General features: G+C 39.7%; 3 protein-coding genes across 3 annotated transcripts in view; 1 reads left to right on the forward strand and 2 right to left on the reverse strand.

Moving 5' to 3' along the window:
* kdm2bb (lysine (K)-specific demethylase 2Bb) overlaps window positions 1-13,148 on the reverse strand; it is a 31,928-nt gene extending 18,780 nt beyond the window's left edge. The window contains exons 1-12 of the mRNA XM_071520597.1: window positions 13,036-13,148; window positions 12,316-12,460; window positions 12,126-12,204; window positions 11,878-11,924; window positions 11,083-11,261; window positions 10,836-10,942; window positions 8,061-8,154; window positions 7,085-7,238; window positions 6,439-6,554; window positions 3,034-3,160; window positions 1,291-1,721; window positions 1,104-1,190 (exon numbers count right to left, since the gene is read on the reverse strand). Coding sequence (XP_071376698.1) covers window positions 1,104-1,190; window positions 1,291-1,721; window positions 3,034-3,160; window positions 6,439-6,554; window positions 7,085-7,238; window positions 8,061-8,154; window positions 10,836-10,942; window positions 11,083-11,261; window positions 11,878-11,924; window positions 12,126-12,204; window positions 12,316-12,460; window positions 13,036-13,080 — 1,611 coding nt within the window. The 5' untranslated portion in view covers window positions 13,081-13,148. The remainder of the gene's footprint in view (window positions 1-1,103; window positions 1,191-1,290; window positions 1,722-3,033; window positions 3,161-6,438; window positions 6,555-7,084; window positions 7,239-8,060; window positions 8,155-10,835; window positions 10,943-11,082; window positions 11,262-11,877; window positions 11,925-12,125; window positions 12,205-12,315; window positions 12,461-13,035) is intronic.
* A 554-nt stretch (window positions 13,149-13,702) lies between these two features.
* orai1b (ORAI calcium release-activated calcium modulator 1b) lies at window positions 13,703-15,445 on the forward strand. The gene is made up of 2 exons (XM_071520623.1): window positions 13,703-14,011; window positions 14,125-15,445. The coding sequence occupies exons 1-2, from the start codon at window positions 13,898-13,900 to the stop codon at window positions 14,671-14,673; spliced, it is 663 nt and encodes a 220-aa protein (XP_071376724.1). The 5' UTR covers window positions 13,703-13,897; the 3' UTR covers window positions 14,674-15,445.
* A 1,245-nt stretch (window positions 15,446-16,690) lies between these two features.
* Window positions 16,691-18,647, reverse strand: morn3 (MORN repeat containing 3). Its single transcript, XM_071520627.1, has 6 exons — window positions 18,602-18,647; window positions 17,849-18,019; window positions 17,569-17,726; window positions 17,321-17,480; window positions 17,035-17,219; window positions 16,691-16,947 (listed from the first exon to the last, which is right to left on the reverse strand). The coding sequence occupies exons 2-6, from the start codon at window positions 17,991-17,993 to the stop codon at window positions 16,885-16,887; spliced, it is 711 nt and encodes a 236-aa protein (XP_071376728.1). The 5' UTR covers window positions 17,994-18,019; window positions 18,602-18,647; the 3' UTR covers window positions 16,691-16,884.
* Between the last annotated feature and the right edge of the window lie 359 nt (window positions 18,648-19,006).

The following is a 19,006-nucleotide window of genomic DNA, read 5'->3' on the forward strand; positions in this document are numbered from 1 at the left end:
TGTGTAATCCACTGTCATTTATTAAAAGAGTTGGAAGCAATATATTTGCATTTGAAATGTGATTGGGAGCTTGGGATATAATTTCAGGAAAAAATGATCTGTGATCTGGACCTGTATAATGGCACATCTATATGTAGAGAAGTGCAATAAATTAATAGAATGTGCTATCTGAGACCAGGTGAGACCCGCCTGGAGGCCTTATGATCACTAATCAGCCTGTAAGGAGGCTCAGGAGACATGATGACCTGCAAACCAGCAATGGAGCTAGCATGCTTTCTTATCAGTCTCAGAGGCTATAAGATATGAGATGTTAAGCTATGGCTATAACTTATATAAGTACAAATATAATACAATGAAACAATGAGCATTTCTGCATTCTAGTTATACGTTAAAGATTTCCATCAACCCATATGGATGAAGGAAAAAGCGTATTATGTAAAACAAGAAATGTTTTGATCTGGAAAAATGGCATACGGTTGCTGTTCAAAGTAGACTATTTTCATATGGCATCTTGCAGTGTGAGAAAATAATGGTCAGTACAGTCTGAGCTCAACTGTTCCCACGTGAGCTTGTGAGCCAAAGCATATATTAGAGTATGTTGACAACAACACAATACTGACACTCTGTAGAGCACCCAGCTGTGATATGGATGAAATGAGAGGAGGAAAAATAAATAATTAAAAAAAAATCTCATTATTTACTTCGTTAGGCAATGCTGCAGCCTCTTAAGTCAAAATTATGCAAATAAGTACATCTACTGCTCTAGGGAAGGAGTGCAATGAGTGTTCGAGCGAGAGAGAGAAGAGAATTAGACTATGAGAGAACATGAGGGACTGAAGTTGATGAGAGGACAAGACAGGCAAAGAGAGGAATGATGTAAACCACAAAAATGTAAACAATACAATATCGGTAGGTTTTATATCTGCGCCATGTCCTGGACGTAGGGTAACAAAACCACTACACACTTCAAAGGATTTATAACCAATCGATGATTTGTACCATTATATTTAGCCTATTAGTGTTTTAAGTTTCTGTTTGGTGCATAAGAATGACTCAAAAATCTGTAAGAAATGAGTCTCACACTGCTGCTCAAATATTCTCACCTTTATAGTTTTCTTGGGCCAGCACACCACAGGAACTCCATTGATTGCCAATTTGGGGTCATCATCTGCATGTTCTTTTAAGACAACCTGGCCAGAGAAGAAGGTAAGGAAAGGTAAGGGGGAATTGTGTCACATCTATTCTGTGCAATTCTGTGTTTTTAACTGAAGCAAAATTGCTGTTTCTTACCTTTATGTCTTCCAGCAGGGCCTGGGGGTCCTCTATGCCCTCTGGAACACATTTCTTATTCTCAGGGAGAGCTTCCAGCTTGTCAACCAGCGCCTTGAGGCCCTTCAGTTCAAACTCTGTCAAGTGAGTCCATTTACTGTGGGACTCAGAGCCTGGAGAGTCAGAGGGGGTTTTGGAGAAATCTAGAGAGGTGGAGGTGGGGATACAGCTGTCCTCAGAATCATTGGATAAAACAGCTTTGAAGTGTTGTGGGCTGTGAGAGTCACCGGTTTTGCCCTTCCCATTGTCAGGGGAGCAGGGATCATCTTGAGCAAGTCGCTCTGATTTTTCACCCTGCTCATCCCTGACCTGCGTCTCGCATGAGTCCTCATTCATGTCCTGGCTCCTTGAGTCAGAGGATGGGCTCTCTGTATTTGTCTTTGTCTCAAAGTCTGAAAGGAGAAGGCAGGGGAAAAATAGCTATTTCAAAGATGGTGTAGGACAAGTCAGCTTGTGTTAATCTCACATGCCAAGACATCTCTCTACATTGCATTTCTCTTTGTTTTAGTAGGATGCCATCCTGGAGAAAGATCTGGCAAAAGCCTAGAGTCAGAGTGAAGTAAATAGGGGAAAACATCCTGGGAGGTGCTTAGATGATGTATTTCTTCAACCCATAACAATAATCCAGTATAGCACTGAAACAGCGTGCGTGCCATGTGAGTCAATGTTTGATGACAAACACAGCAGGCAACCTGTAATGCTGCCCACTTCTATATGTCCATTAGTAATGAGCAGGAAGGAGAAGGAAAAGGTGACTTTAAGAGCACCCAGGGTGACTTCCTAGGTTTGTGATTCCCAGGTTGACAAATGATAGCAGAACTTAATAACTGGCCTTGTTTATCAGTATGCATTCTGATCAGTTCTTGTGTCCTCCAGCATAAACAGCACTAAAGTGTATTTTACTTGCATCTGCTCCGAAGAATAGATGATTGAAATAGGTTTTCCCAAAGCATCAGATCAGCTGAATCAGTTGAATTTTTTTGTCTTGTCTATTTATTCACTGGCTTTTCACTGTCTGACATGTTTTTTATTCTCTGTGGCTATAATTTTGTGCTTTTAAGCATGCTGTTATTTCCCTTATGTCTTAATCTTAGTGTTGATGCTTCATGCTGTGTCCTTTTCCCTGTTTTGTAATCTCCCCCATTTTGTAAAGCGCTTTAGTACACATTGGCTTTGTGCTCTTTAAAGAGCTACATAAATAAAGTTGACTTGATTTGACTATGCATGCAGTCCTGTAACACTGAAGAAGCTTCATTCACCCACATCTTGTCAACATTGTGCCTGTAGTTTCTGGGATATTGCATGACTAATGCATGGATGGAGACAAATCCATAATCGGCAACCCCACCCCTCCCTATTTCATCTTAATGACATCAGACATCAGATTGACATCAGATTACAGGCCTGATTCTCTGGTTTAAAGGACTGGGATAGAGCTCATGTTCACAAATGGAATTACATTATCCTAGGTCTTAGACATAATGTATGTGAATTCATAGACTGAGTGGTATTCCCCATAGATTGAAGTGTTGTTGCAGGGCCTGTCAGAGTGCAGTATCAAATAGAAGGAGATCAGAGATATCTATCACTCTATCACTAATTTCTAGGAAATGATAAGAGCTTCAGTAACTTCAGGGAGCTAATTAGAGCAGCAGTACAAGGCTATAGCAGTATCCATGGACTCATATTATACTCATCACTCACCCATAAGCATAGGCTCTCTGCGGAGCTCCTGAGAAAGGTAGGACCGTTTGGTCAGGCAGTGTACATATCTCTCCAGGACATACCAGCACATCTCATGGTAGAAGGGGTAACGGAACTTGGAATGAACCTGAAAACAGTAATGAAATGGTAGTCTCACATTGCTATACCTGCAAGTTTTGGAAGACTCTTCACCAGACATCCATACATGCACACACACACATACACACACTTCTCAGGGAACACAGCTGCATCTCATCTCAACAGGCAGGCATGTGTCCATGAAAGCTACAGTGGTGAGATGTGATTATTATTCCTTCAAAACATTATAGCGTTAAAACAAATATTGATAAAGCTGCTACTCAAAAGAACAACCCTTGATCCATAAGTCCTTCAGAACTATAGATTGATCTCAAACCTTGCCTTCTTTTCCGAAAGAGCCAGCCAACTCAATGATTACCTGTCCAATAATAATTTATTTAAATTGTTTCACTTGAGTTTAAGATCTCTTCATTTTTCTGAAACCAATGGTCTCCTGCCTGGTGTTGATTCTAATTCAACCTCAGTGCTATTACTACTCGGCCTGAGCTCAGCTTTTAAAACAGGTGGCCATAAGACACTCTTAGATTGTCTTTAAAACTACATTAGTATTTGTGAATCAGAGCTTTAGGTCCTATCTATTACAAAAAACACATTGCATCTACCTAAGAGTATTGCAGTGTGGACTTTGGTGTACCACAAGGCTCTATTCCCGTTGCTCTTCTCTGTCTGCATGCTACCTCTCTGTGAAATCATCCGTAAATGTGGAATTAAATTTCATTGCTACATGGACGATACTCAACTCTAAATATCTGTGAAACCGAATGACCACTCTCATTTCCTAAATTTAGAGGCCTAGTGTGCCTATCGGAAGTCAGATTACAGCAACGTCCTGTTCTCTAGATTACCTAATGCTAGCAATAAAAAAATTCAGTTTGTAAAAAATGGTGCTGCCTAGGGTTGGGCAATGTCTACCAAATTGGCATATGACGATGTCCACAGTGAAACATCGCGATGGACAATGACATCGTTGTGGGGGGGGGGGGGGGGGGTATAGACGAACAAGAAAAGATGTTCTTCCATATGTCCATAATGAAACGGACAAGGCTCTCATGTGAGCTGCTATGGTACTAAAATTTTTATAAATACTTTCTTTTATACTTTTTACATGTATGTAGCCTATGTTGGATATTAATTACTATTTCTATTTTTTGCACATTTGAGCCCACAGCCCATCCTCACCTACTCACCCGGCCTTTTCTTACTTTTCCTCCCTATAACCTACGCTTAAGCAACCTCAAGCAGATCATGTGATTATAAAAAAAATATTTTAAATACTAGTCATAGTGATGTAACTGCATAACTGCAGCACTTCGCTTCATGTTTGATAGGCATAGTAGTCCGACTCCTACCTTTTTGAAATTTCGGTTCCTAGGAGAGAACGGGAGAGTAGTCCGTTGTGTCTGTCCGTCTCTGTTCATTTCAATTCATTTTCAATGAGAGCTGTCCATTGTCCGGGCAACGCCGGGCAGCGCAACCCAGTTGAACTTTTTCTTGACCGATTTGTCACCGCAAATCAGAGGGTTTCTTATAAAAAAAATAGCGTTGACGTTCCAAAACAACCCAACGGACAGAAATCTATCCATTAGTAATTCTGTCCGTTTTCTGGGATCAGTGTGGCCGGAGTTCGCTCTGTAGGTAAGTTTGAATCCTCAGTTTTGAGATACAAATAAAGACTCACCCCCCGATTTACTAAGGCAGGCGCAAACCAGGTAGATTTAAAAATAAACTGTCGGCCATCGGCGATGGACGATGGCATCGTCCATCGGACCAACCCTATTGCTGCCTTTTTTATTTTCACAATCATTTTGTCAACCTTAGCTTTGCATAATTTCCGGAAGCGACTCAGTCTCTTCACAGAGTAAGATTAGACTAGTTAGATAGCACTACTTCAGCTTCCTGCTCATGGAAATTGAGTTTGTGTGTTCTGTTTTCCCAATCTCTGTGCACCTGTTCATTTATGTTGGTGCATGTCTGTTTGAGTGGAGGTTCCTCTGCTGCGTGTTTGGTGCATCTCCCATCTCTTTTCATTCCAGGATGTGGCTGCGGCTGGGCAATATCAGCGTCCTTTGGGGTCCCTGATTCTTCCTCCCTCCGGTGGTAGTTGCTGTCCATGGATTGAATTGAGACGGCGCTGACGGCCCTACGTAGGGTGTCGTTGCTACAATGACCTCGATGACGACAATGATGATGGTGACCGAGTTGGCATTGATGCCCCGCGCCAGATCCGGTCATTTGACCCAAGTGTTCTCACTGTGTTTATCCTGTGTATTTTGGTAATGTTACATTTTGTCATCAACATTTAATCTTTGTTTGCCCACACGCATTTCACGTCTCACCACCCTGGAAGGGGCATCCCTCTCTGTGAGGCCCTGCCCAAGGTTTTTCCTTGTTCTCATTGTGGGGTTAAAGTTGTGGGGTGTCGTTTTAATTTATTATTTCATAATGTGGACGTTGTGAAGGCCTTTGAGACTGTAACTATTATTAAGGGCTATACAAATACACTTGACTTAACTATTCTCTTCTCAGAAATAGAGCCTAGGCCTATAATTATCTCACTGAAATTATTTCACATACAGTAGATCAACACTTTTCTGTGTGGTGATCTTGTTTTCTGAAGTTCCATTTTTTGTCTAGAGGTGTAAAAATAGCACATTCTCCAGGGCTGAGCCCCAGAGAGCCATTGGAACTGTCTGTTTCTCTCTCATGCCTCCAAAAGAAACAAAAACAGTGCCACTCTGGGTGAGATACCTCCTATCAGCTCATAACTTCCCATATAAATTCAAAGACATGGTATCCACAACTGAAATTATTTAAAAAATGATAATTTTCTGTCTTCATTTTGCATATTTGAAATGTATAATATCACATATTTCATTAACATTCATACCCAGTTTGAGACTCTTTCCTTCTCAAGCTACCATCATTCAACATTGATAAGTGAATTTAAGCCTGTCCAGAGAGGCACAATTAAAACAGCCACACGCTTGTACTTCCACATTAATGTGGATAACCTTTTAAATAAGAAAATAAGAAAATTGAGCTCGCTCATTCCTCACTTAGTTTCACATTTGTATTCGCTGTCATTTTAACAATTGATGATCTAAATAATTGCTCTTTGACCACTTCCCCATTTTTCTGTGTCAATCTGGACCAAACCTATTCCTCCTCCACCACATCTCTCATTCTCCTGTCTCTCTGAGGGGAGATGTTCACCTTCCCCTGGTTCTCTCAGAGCTAAATCCATCCCAGGTAGAGTAGTGTATTGCAGTGCAGGTCAGGGGTCAGGGAACGCAGCCAGACTCCTACCTTAGTCCTGTTCTCTATCTCATAGATGGTAAGCTGCATAGGAATGTTAAAGCTGTGCAGAATGTTGCCTCCAAACACCAGTGTATCCACGGGAGTGTAGACAGCATGGATCCACCCTTAATCACATGAAAAAAAAAAGCACAGGACATATATAGAGAGATATGGGACATATACACTGCAAAAAATCTCCATCTTGACAAGTCATTTAGTCTATTATTGAGTCTTAAAAACGTAATTTTCTTAAAACAAGTGAAGAAGTCTGTCAATCACACTTTTCCAATGCAAATCAACTTGTTTCAATAATTTTGTAGAATCAAGTGTCAGTTTCTTGATAGTAGTGCAGTGACCTGCCTTTTTCTGTTTTGTTTCAAGATACTGACACTCATGTCTAGAAAATTCCTTAAACAAGTGAAACTGAGTTATCTCACCTCTTTGGCAGAACTTTTCTCTTGGTTTAAGAAAAATAAGATTTGAAGGTTGAATATGAGACTAAATGACTTGTTGAGATGGAAGTTTTTTGCAGTGTAGGGGACACATGCAGACAAATTCACTCACATAGCCGAATAAGGTAAAGCATTACTGTTAATTTAAGTCACAGCATTAATCCGTTCACGCCAAATAGTTTGAAATAATCATGTCAACTCACCAGAGGGGATGAAGAAGGTGTATCCCTGCTTAAGCTCCACTCTCTGGCATCCATCAGCTCGGTCTCCCAGGAAGATATCGCTCTGCTTGCCTGACAGAACCCAGTCCTCATACAGGGCGAGGTTATGAGGGGTTGGAGGCACCAGCCAGAACACCTGGAGAGAGGCAGGGATCATTTGGAGGTCATCTACTCTTATCCGTCAATATCCACTCTGAACTGTTAATAACACTCAAGGTTGTTAGAAATACTGCCAGACCATTTGATAGGTTCATCCAATGTATCACTTAATGTTCCTCCTGTTATCTTCCTGTCTATTTATTGACTGACTGCTGTAGGTCTGTATAATGTGATCGCCCTATGGTGCACAAGTATACAGAATAGCACAATTCTCCAACTTGCTGTTACACCCAAAGACCAAGATCATTCCTATCGCTAAAATTTTAGTTAATTAGTTAAATTAAAAAAGGTTAAATTGATTTGGTGACCCCGCAGACATACTCCTAAGATTTGGAATCAAGTCTCTATCTCTGTTAGTTTGATCGTTATGGCCTAAAAAAAAAAATCCCAGATGCAGATCACTAAGAAAATCAAATCAATTGTTCCTTGACCCAAGGCCTATCTCTCCACCAAATTTCATGGAAATTCATTCATATGTTTTTGAAATATCCCAATGACTGACAGACTAACAAGGGAGAAAATATAAACTCCTTGGTTTAGTAATAAAGCCAAGAGTTCTGCTGATGCAGCCATTTGTAGACAGTGAGGGTATTCCCTGTTTGCCTTAGCAATGGCTTGAAGCATCAGCAGAGAGGAAATACCCTTAGTGTACAGAAACCTGACATCTATAAAGCTTGAGGGAAGGAAGCACAGTCCTACTAAATGATAACAAGTATTACACTTCTATATTCCATTATTTGCATAAATGGTTTGCAGCACAAAATATCAGATATGTTATGAGAGAATATAATGAATTTACTTTCTGTCCCTTGAAGACGTGATACCAAACTGAAGTTCCCCCAAAATCGATGTGGAAGTCTGTGTAGCAGCCCTTCACACTCATCAAACAGTACCTACAGAAAGAGAAAGGAAATACATTAATAAAAAAGACTAATTTAACGAAGTAGATGTTAAAAACCTACAGGCAAACTTGGTTGCCAGGAGGCCTGCACCACCTACTCTGGCATGACAGATTCAGATACATAAAAAGAAATACACTGAGATACATAAGCAGAAGTTTTGAATCCCAATAGAATTATGAATGCACACATTGTTTTGTAGCATACAAAAGATAAAAATCCTAATCAAAAATCAAAAGGTCAAGATGCAAAAATTTCATCTTTATAGATCTTAATCTAAAATAGAATACAAAAAAAAATCTGCCAAAGGTTCTTGGTCCTAAAATTGTATTTTATTAATTAAGCCAGTGACAATGATTTACATTTTCACCAAAAGTAAAAATAAATAAATAATAAAATAAAAAAAGTGCATCCCTTTATTTCATTGTCCAACTCTTAAGAATTTTGAATGTGTATGAAACCACTTTAAGTCTCATTTATTTAGATTTCTCTCTCACAGGCACATCATTTCTATCAATAACTCTTCTATAGATAACAAATTAATCAATCAATCAAATCAATCAATGCATCCTTCATTATTAACTTTATTTTGTCCATTCTCTTAGATGCGTGAAGATGTTTTACAACACAAACACAATTAAAATAACATTATACTGTATATTAACAAAACATGATATATTGATAATATCCAGCATGATAAAATTGCATAGTCATATTACTGTAAATACAGGTAGGAACGGCCAGATGTTACAAAATACTACTTGCAAAACAAAAGGCTGTGACATTTGAAGTGAGGGTGTGATGATGAAAGTTCACAGGCTTTTGGGCAGCATATTATTAGGTTTTGAGTGTAGTTTTCCAAAATGTGAATATGCAGGAAAGCCAGAGTACAAAGTAAAATCTGTGTAAAAGGCACGCTGTGTACTTAAAATAACAAGTCCATCTCGAGAGAAACCAGCATATAATAATTGTTTCACTTGAAAACAGCCATTTCAAAATAAGTAGGCCTGCAAAAATGTATCCTCTACAGCTCTAAATATAGTCTCTATTGACAGAGATAGAAACACCATAATCACCCATAAGATCACTACAGGAGAGAGAACCACTCACAACAGGCTACCTCTCCTCTGGAAATTGACAAATGATAAGGGTTCCATGGGACATAAATCATTACGTAATTTACCTAGATGAGAAGAAGAGGAATAGCAGCTCCAATTACATGAGGATTATGTACCCGCTGACGCCCGGGTATAAGTGGAAGTGACCATTACCGGGGATATCTTTAAACAGTATTGTACTGCACATCCCAATGAGAGGTGATGCTACAGTTTCTCAAATCACTCCTTCCACTGACTGTGACTTCTGCTTCTAACATGTAGGAGGAATACATTACACTGGATTGTGATGTCCTATAAAAACCTCTTTGATACTATCACTTACAGGGCTTTGGATGATATACAGTATCGATATTAGATGTGGCTGTATGCATCCATCACCACACTGAAATTAAAATGTGGTCTAGAAATTTTTGCGGATCAACCCAATTCAGATTTATGTCAGCAATCTCTGCTATACTCATGATCCCACCCATGCCATTTTCTCATCTCATATGGTAACTAAGAGAGTTGTGTTGCTGAAAGTTGGCTGGGCCTGTTTACTGGACTACTTTCATAGGTTTATTGGTCTAGCTTCAGGAGATGGGTCTCCGCTATCCTCATACTAATAGACCTAAGGAGACATGGGACAGCAGCCAGAGCAGAAAATGACTTCGGATTGAGGTAATGATCAAAACTGCAAGCACACTAGAACTGCTTAAAGTCAGAGGGTGTGACTCTGCTTGCATAAGAGAAAATGATAAACGAAATGATAGGAAATGACAGATTTTACAATATGAATGCACTATATCATTGGAAAAACAGATGGATCAGCAAGTCTTACTATCAAAATAAACAAAGCTGTCTTTTAGCTGTCCCTTACAGAAGTCTCAGAAGGCCTAAATGAAAAGGGCCCAAGGCAAACATCAAACCACAAACAACATAAGACTTTTAGAAACCTCAAAATCCCATTATCTTTTCTCTGTGATTGACAGACACATAGTTATTCCTTTCTCTATAACCCCTATCACCCCCCCCACACACACACACACATACCTGACCCCCTTATACCACCATGCACCATTGTTAATTGTATATATGTATACTTAATTGAGTAGAGAGAGAGAGGAAGCACGTGTGTATGAATGTCTCTGTTTTGGAAAAAGACAGAAGGGGATGGAGGGTGATTACAATTGGTTCTAAATTCTCAGCTATGCCTGAATGCTGGCAGCTGATTGGCAAAGAGGTGTCCATGCAGTCAGACTACAGCTGTTATGAAACCACCCTCCGCTGTGGAAAACCCTGCTGCCTAGCAACCATCAAGAGCCCTTATAGGAAGTGGAGGACACCAGCAGAATGCAGTGCTCTAGAGTGACGGAGGGATGGATGAGCCACTCAGAAGGGAGGAGGAGGAATTATATTTACTGGCAATGAAGCAGCAATTTTCTGAGAGCGTTTTTCATTTTTCATGAAAATGTTTTGGGGGTTTTTTACTCCCATAGCCTGACATAAAGCTCCAAGAGAACATTCTTAGTCAGGGAACGCAATGGAAAAATGCAATTTCTTCCAAAAGAGTCATACCTCTGCACTTTAGGGTACTTCATCTCTGAGATAACATTGGTGGCTTCTGTTTGGCTGTGTTTCAGATCAGTTGGCCACATGTTGTCCACCCAGTCAACCAGATCCACCTGTGAGAAAGTTCAGAAACTGCACCTTTAGCCATGCGACACAGCGCTGTTAAGTCATATGTTCTTTGGATGTGGCACCAGTTTTACACCCTTAACATAACCCTACATAACATCATACAGAGAGTGCAGTGTTATGTTACCACAGTGGGCCGCTTGATGAGGTTCTCCAGCTTAGTGTGGCTGAACTCTAAGCTGATGACATTGAAGAGTTTGTCCCGCTCTTCCTCTGGAGTCTCATAATAGCGGACAAACTGAGCCATGCTCATCTCAGAGCCCTTCTGAGTGCTCACATCCATAACATCAACAGATCGACGACTGCCTGCAAGCAAACACCACAACACAAATTGAAATCAATATATTAGTGTTTCTATTTTCATTCAAATCTAATATAATGTGCTTGTAAATCAGCATAAAATAATCTAGTATGCCTTTGACACATACATACATAGACAACAAAGGTTGCAGTTAACATATCGCAGATTTCATCACAATTACAGAAATTCAAATATACATGTTATTCACTACCTTCACCACTAGATGGGGTAACAACATCCCAATCTTGTTTAGACCTCACTTCCTTGATAGTTCATTTGACACAAATTATCATATTTTTTAAAAATTGCATTTGGGGATCAGCTGATAATGGCACTTTCTCTATTAAAAATCATGGGGAAAAATATAAGCTAATAGATGGAAAAAGTGGCAGGCTTTTCATATCTATAGGTGATATACATGTAAAATACATAAATACATACGAAACTGGACATGCACACATATAAAATGATATCAGGTGGCCTACATAGATAGATAGATAGATAGATAGATGGATAGATGGATAGATAGATAGATAGATAGATAGATAGATAGATAGATAGATAGATAGATAATTGTGCGTGTGTGCGTGTGCGTTTGTGTGCCATTTTCAAAGTACTTACCAACTAAGCCTTTAATTTCACTGACAGTAAATTCTGGATCAGGCATTCTATATAAATTGAAGAGAGAGAGAGAGAGATGACTCAGTTTATCTGTTCCAGGTGATACTATTAAGTGAAGTAGCCTAACCTAAACATTGCCTAAAACACTGAGGATAATTAACACCAAGAGCACTGTCAAAGATGTTACTGGGGACAATTCATGACATCTGTCAGTAAATTGTTGAATAAATAAATTAATGGCCTCTTACCTGATCCCGAGGCCATCTTTCTGTTTGAAAATGAGTGGACTCCTGAGAGCCTCTCTCTGGACATATTCATAGGTGAATTCTGAAAGGCAATGAGTGTTTCAGTCAGAAGCATTTCAAGAAAATGTATTTCTTGTGGTTATGATATGCATCGTAGGACTCAAGAGGGAAATGTATTGAGTTTATTGTTTACCTTTACCCTCCATCATGTGGACAAAGTTTGCATTATAACCATTACTGGCAAGTTTTTCGTCCAGACTGAAGCCTCTGATGTTAGCAATCTCTTCAACGTCAGACAAATCCTCGTTTTCGTCGTACATTCTCCGGCAGATGGAGCGCTACCATTGAAAACGAGAAAATATGAACAAGACATGACAACAAAAACATTGAAACACGCGTGGAAAGCAAGAAATGTGACCTATTTCTGCCACAATGGCCTCACTCCATAAAACAGTCTGTGACTGGTGTAAAATGCTATCGTTAATTACATAAAGAACCTAAATTTGACTCTGGTCCAAAAGGTCCTATCCTGTTTTCAGGTAGTACTACTGTAACAATGATTTGGCTGATTACGTTAAGTTACGTGCAATAAACATCAAACACTAGTTATTACAAAATGTATCACCGTTAACGTTATAACGTGATTACAGTTTTAGGATCTCATTGCCCTGTGATTATCTGAAATGTTGATTTATCTACCGTTCGCCCGCTGAACTATTACAAAATATATAATAAGTTGCAAAGTCTAAAATGTGATGTTGTGTTTTTTCCACATGACCACTACATTCAAGAGCAATGCTGACCTGACAAATACAGTTGCACAACGTTAACATTAGCTTGGCTAACTAATTAGCTCGCTGCCAGTCTCGCTTCACAAGCTAGGTTTACAATGGTAGATGCTACAGCTACACACCAGCCTGCGTCCAGATTCAGCACACGTTTCCGCGGTCTGGGCCATCGTCTGCTACGGATGTTTCCAGTCACTCACTTTCGGATAAACATCATATTTAGTTAAAGAAATACTTAGCAAGCTTTCTGGTTCAAAACAAGGGAACCATGTTTGTGTTGTATTACGTCATCGCTACCAAGAGAACCAAAACATTGTTGGACAACGTCATGGAATGTCATTTCACTCCATTACAACTGCTTTTAAAAATATATATATAAAAAAATGAATCACGTTATAACGTTTCAACGTTTGTTTCTCGTCGAAAGCGTAACACGCTGTTCTGGCCCTATCCTATTAACGAAGAGTCGTGTTAATGCATTGTACTGAATAAGTAAGAAAAACATATGATAGATGAGAGCACGTATCAAAAAATTAGTTCCATTCATTGTAATTCTAATTACAGTTCTGAGAGCTGCTCGTGACCTGGATCAAGTGGACTGGAGTAGCCTAACGGTCCGATTAGCCGTTTAAAGTTTAATTAAAAAGAAAATTGTGACCATTACTGCATTGAGACTGTGGAGGTTACTCAAGTATCAAGTGGTGTACTATAGCCTCACAATCGTGTGCAACCGACAGTTTCACTCCAGCGGATGTTCCCTTGGAAGCGCGCAGGCTTGTGGGTAATATAAGGTGCGGGCAGTTCAGCCAGCACGCTCGACACCGGCGGTGAAAAATAGCTTCTAGGGTTTGTCAGTGCGTCTGACCTGCTGCGGTCGGTGAGGTTAAGTATTAAAGTGTAAACGGTTGACATGTGAACGCTTGTTTGTCGTGTTCCGCGATAGAATAACTACGACATTGCTCGCCCAGTCCTTTGAACACCAGCGCAATGAGTCTGAACGAGCATTCACTGCAAGCACTATCCTGGAGGAAGCTCTACTTGAGTCGAGCCAAACTAAAGGCTTCTAGTCGGACATCAGCTCTGCTTTCTGGATTTGCTATGGTAACGTAGTCAGCACTGCATCCTCTCCTATTAGATCGGATCTGTCACATGACGAATGGTCCAGTGATTATCAGTACTGACAATGTGTAGCATGCTGTTTTCCTGTTTTACAGGTGGCAATGGTGGAAGTGCAGCTGGACAACAGTTACCCTTATCCACCTGGTCTCCTTATCGCCTTCAGTGCCTGCACCACTGTGCTTGTGGCTGTTCACCTCTTTGCTCTGATGGTCAGTACCTGCATTTTGCCCAATATAGAGGCTGTCAGCAACGTCCACAACCTTAACTCTGTGAAGGAGTCTCCACATGAGCGAATGCACCGGCACATTGAACTGGCATGGGCTTTTTCTACTGTTATCGGTACCTTGCTCTTCCTGGCTGAGGTGGTTTTACTCTGCTGGGTCAAATTTTTACCTGTTAAGCCCACCAATAGCACCATCTCTTCTGGTGTGGCTGCTGCCATTACATCCACCTCTATTATGGTCCCCTTTGGTTTAGTCTTCATAGTCTTTGCTGTGCATTTCTACCGTTCCTTGGTCAGCCACAAGACTGACAGACAATTTCAGGAGCTGGAGGAGCTATCTAATCTCACCAGGCTACAAAATGAGCTGGACCACAGAGGGGAATCGTCCATCATGCAATCTCCTAGCTCGCATTTCCCATAGACGAGTATGATGGATGAACTCTGACCCTTTGGGTTTACTCCAAGCCAGGACGTTATTGGCTTCTAATTTTCACAGGAATGAAGATAACTCACCCAATTGTTGTGAAATTTAATTTTTTCAAAATGTCTGTATTTTTAGAAAACATTTCTTTTTTTTATCAACTGTGAACACACAAATCTGCCATAATGCATGTAACTTGAAATCGGTAGGAAAACAAAGTCTTAACTGTGGCCCATTACTTGATTTACCCCATACATTATGGCAGAGGCATCTAACAAATAACATGGAATCCTCAGTGTTTTGCCTGATGCATTGATTTCCTGTATGCCAGTAGTCTAAAAGGAAATACTCCATTTGTTTGTTATTTGCCTTACTGTGTTTTGTGAGCCACAAGTATTTTACTTTTTTCTCTTTATTCGTTGTGTACATGTTTTATTGTAATGCTTGCCGTTTGCATTTGAGATTATGGTTTATTGTAACGCCTGCTGTTTGCATTTTCTGACTGAACACCTGCCAAAACTGTACTAGGGTATATTTGCTGACATTTTTAGCACAGGCTGTAGTGTTAAAATAAATACTTTTTACCAAATGGCATTCTGAGTTTAAAAATATTTTGGACATGTTATTTGAAAACATGGCACTACTATTACATACTATTACATATGTGATTTATGTGTAATGGATATTTCTGCTGAAGGGAACTTTTAACATTCAGGACTAGGCTTAATCCATATCTTTGAATGTAATCAGTGATCATCTTCCTGTTTGATAACCAAGTGAGCCATTGCTTATCTGAATAAGAAACATCACATTAGCTTTTTATTGAGTTCCAGCAAATTATATGTACTGCATAATCACAGGTTGTGATCTGTGTAGTTGCTGTTAATACAAAGCGCAATTCTGTGCACGTGTATTCCTCTGTGCTTAATTTTTTAAAGATTGAGCAGTCCACTTATCTCATACTCATCCTGAATTAGTGTTTTACTACTTAGTTGAATTTTGCCACCCCTGGAGTACTTTCAAATCATGCTAGTGTAGAGGGCATTGTTCAAATCCAATTTAACTGGGATTCCATTTTCTACAACCTAACAGAGACCTTTAGCATAAATGGTACATTTGGGGGCAGTTCTTGTAAATATGAATAATAATATAACTGATAAACTTCAGTTACCAGTCAAAATGAGAGGAGTCCAGACCAGACATGGTGGGGATAGTAGTGATGCATTCAGAACGGAAGGTGGAGGTGGCACCAGGAGTGATGACGGCTGCTGTTGTCTCACCATAGGATGTGGTGGTTGTGGGTGCATTTCTTTCAGCATAGATGGTGGTTGACATAATGTAGGGAGTGACTGCAAATGCTGCCCTTTCAGAGTTGGCGTGGTTGTGGGCCGCTGTTCTTTCCACAGTGAGGTTGTTGAGCTGCCACAATGAAGGTTGTATCTTCCAGAGTGCTGAAGATGAACTATTGAGCTATTCACCTATGAACTAAACACAGTCTGTGTGGCTTGTGTATTGGTTTGGTCATGTGCTAATGTACCAGTTCACAAGTTCACAGGGCTGTCAGAGTTCACCATATATAGAATATACAGTATATTATACATTTATAAAGCCCCTAAGAGCAATTTGATGATGCGTTTGGATATTCCATGTAAACTAGTTCTAAATTTATCACATGATCAACTTTTATGAAGTGATGTCTTTGGTTGTGTGTTTAGGTTAGCAAAGACCATTTAGATCCAACATAGCAAATTAAATAACATAAGCATTTTGTTTCTATTTATGCACATGGTTTGATCAAGTTTTAGAACTTTCCTCTTATGTAATAGAAAAATTCAGCAACAAGGCTTTTATGTTTATGTCAACCAAAGGTCAGTCAAGCATCAGCAGCAATGGGAATAGGTAAAATAGCTAAGAGGTTACCACAAATGTTTACAACTTGTTTGATTTATTTTTTCTTTGTTGGAAGGAGAAATTACTTGGGTGAAACTATTTTGGCAAAAAATCACATATTCAATATTAGTCAGCAATTTATTTTTGTTTGTGAGTGGGGACAGTGGTGCAGCTCTATATATTACTAACACCTTCCACACGATTTTGGCCAGTCAGGCTTAATTCACAATTACTGTGCAACATTGGCTCACGGAATACAATTCCTGTAAAACTGTAGTGCATCAAGAGTGTGGGACTTGCTGTTGATCCTCTTGTTCTTTATCACTGATCATGGTAAGCTGATTGGGTTTCCATCAAAACCAACTGCGTATCCAACAGGTGTACCTTGAAAAACAAGAGTGTGGAGGCCTGAATAAGGATAATACAATTAAATGTGTGTCTGTAATACTACCTTCAGCCAAAATGTTGTACCTTGGGAATTGGATACTTTGTTGGTGTTGGTGCTTCATCCCTTCCAAAATCAGAGACAGTTCCACATTTTGCCACTCCATCCACCCAAAAGCCTTCATAAAGCTGGCCTTTGTCCAAATAGTAGAACTTTCCATTACCATTCTTCTTTCCATCCTTCCAGCTGCCTTCATACCAGTTTTCATTTGCTTTAACACAAGTCAGAGAGTCAGGCTCACCAGCTTCACCAGCTTGCCTCACTAAATTGTTAATCTCATTTAGACAATAATGTAAAGCCAATTTCCCTCACCAAATCGAATGATGCCCTGTCCGTGGTTCTTATCCTTCATCCACTCTCCCTCATATATGTCTCCGTTATCATAGTACATTCGTCCCCAGCCACTCCGACGGTCTTCACTCCACTCCCCCTCATAAACAGCTGACTTACTGTAGAAGTATGTTCCATACCCCTAAAGAGGTGGAGAAGGAAGCATAATGTGTCAAAAAGTGTAACTACTGTGGTACAGTATGTGTGGAGAACAGTATGTCAATACATACATGCTTCTTGCCATTTTTCCATCCACCACAGTACTGTCTTGCATACTCGTTGGTCTCTGGGAGTAGTATGCTGTAGCTACCATATCCATCACGTTTTCCACATTTCCAGTCTCCATCATAAATGGCACCATCCTTCTTCCAAACCTGAGTTCCTTTTCCTTGGAAAAAAAATCAATGACTAAACATAGCTATTGTGTAGCCAATATCTTCTGTCATGATTAACAACCACACATTGGTAGATTGCTCAATAGTTACTGCATATTGCTGCACTGTATCTTACCATGCTTCTTGTTGTCCAGCCACTCCCCTGTGTATTCATCTCCATTGACAGAGAACACTGTGTGTCGCAATCCACATTTCTGGGCTTTTATATCCCATATTTTTGACAGCGGTTGACTTTTTTGAGTTTTTTTCAAATATGGCATGGCTTGGGCAAGTCTTGATGAAAAACCTAAACATAAGTAACACATGTTAGCCCATGATGTTGTGCAGATTGGTACAGAAGAGAGTTGTTCTTATGAACTACTCTTTTATAATGCTCGAGGTGCCCAAATTTGTAGACACATTGTGAAAGCAAACAAGGTGATTTTCCAGGAAGGTGTGCACACTTTTTGGCACAAGAACTAGTAAATCATGAAATTCATTCATCCATTTAGGTGTAAAAGTTCAAACAAACTATTCTATTATATGTCCAATTTACTGTCAATGGAGCATAGATTCTGTTGCCTAATGGTAATTCATCACAGATAAAAACGACATTATGAACTTTTACTGTTGTTCGAGAAGGCTTGCACAAACATTAGGAATAAGAATAACACATGAATACACTCGACTTTTAGGATGAAGTCAGTGGTGTTTAAACAGCTGTTTTTGTAACGCAACCGACAAACTTGTCAGTCAACGAGCTACGTTAAATTAGCATTAGTTATTTAACCCCCCCATCACCCTCCAATGCACTACTGCCATGACAGCTAACGTAACGCTAGCCAATGGGATGTGAAACATTAATTAATTGAAGCCAAAGCAGTTGTACCTTATCAATGTGTTCAAGCGAATGACTCTCGTAAGCTCACTCCCCTTGTTTTTCTAAGACTGAAAGCCTGCTAGTCGGTTAGCTAGCTTTACTCTCCTATCGAGAGAGTTAGCGTTCCTAGTAACCTAGCAACTTGATCATGTTTTGAGGTTGGTGCAGTGTTGTGCTCGTGTTCGTGTTTATGATGCAGCGATCCAGTTTACATTGAAGTTGAATGTATCGTAATATTTCGACGGATGTTTTCAGTTATTCATTTATTTATTTTATTAATTAATTGATTTTATTTAACCAGTGAACTAGGTTAATCACACAATAAAAAAGCTGGTGTGTATATGTCAACGTCACAATATGTTTCGATGGGCGCATGCTCCACGCAGCCTGGTAAAAAAAACAAAAAAAAACGGC

This window comes from Centroberyx affinis, unplaced genomic scaffold (genome assembly GCF_046629955.1).
Source record: "Centroberyx affinis isolate AG114_WGS23_722 - 3 ecotype Tasmania unplaced genomic scaffold, CSIRO-AGI_Caff_v1 ptg000813l_1, whole genome shotgun sequence".
NCBI classification, from domain to species: domain Eukaryota; kingdom Metazoa; phylum Chordata; class Actinopteri; order Beryciformes; family Berycidae; genus Centroberyx; species Centroberyx affinis.

What these genes read in the sequence shown, in the direction of transcription:
- morn3 (XM_071520627.1), bottom strand. Translation starts at nt 17,993, where the DNA reads ATGCCATATTTGAAAAAAACTCAAAAAAGTCAACCGCTGTCAAAAATA. An exon ending in GCTGGACAACAAGAAGCATG is followed by an intron (nt 17,727 to 17,848) that starts GTAAGATACAGT and finishes TTTTTTTCCAAG; the next exon opens with GAAAAGGAACTCAGGTTTGG. An exon ending in CAAAGTATCCAATTCCCAAG is followed by an intron (nt 16,948 to 17,034) that starts GTACAACATTTT and finishes TTGTTTTTCAAG; the next exon opens with GTACACCTGTTGGATACGCA.
- orai1b (XM_071520623.1), top strand. Translation starts at nt 13,898, where the DNA reads ATGAGTCTGAACGAGCATTCACTGCAAGCACTATCCTGGAGGAAGCTC. An exon ending in TGCTTTCTGGATTTGCTATG is followed by an intron (nt 14,012 to 14,124) that starts GTAACGTAGTCA and finishes CCTGTTTTACAG; the next exon opens with GTGGCAATGGTGGAAGTGCA.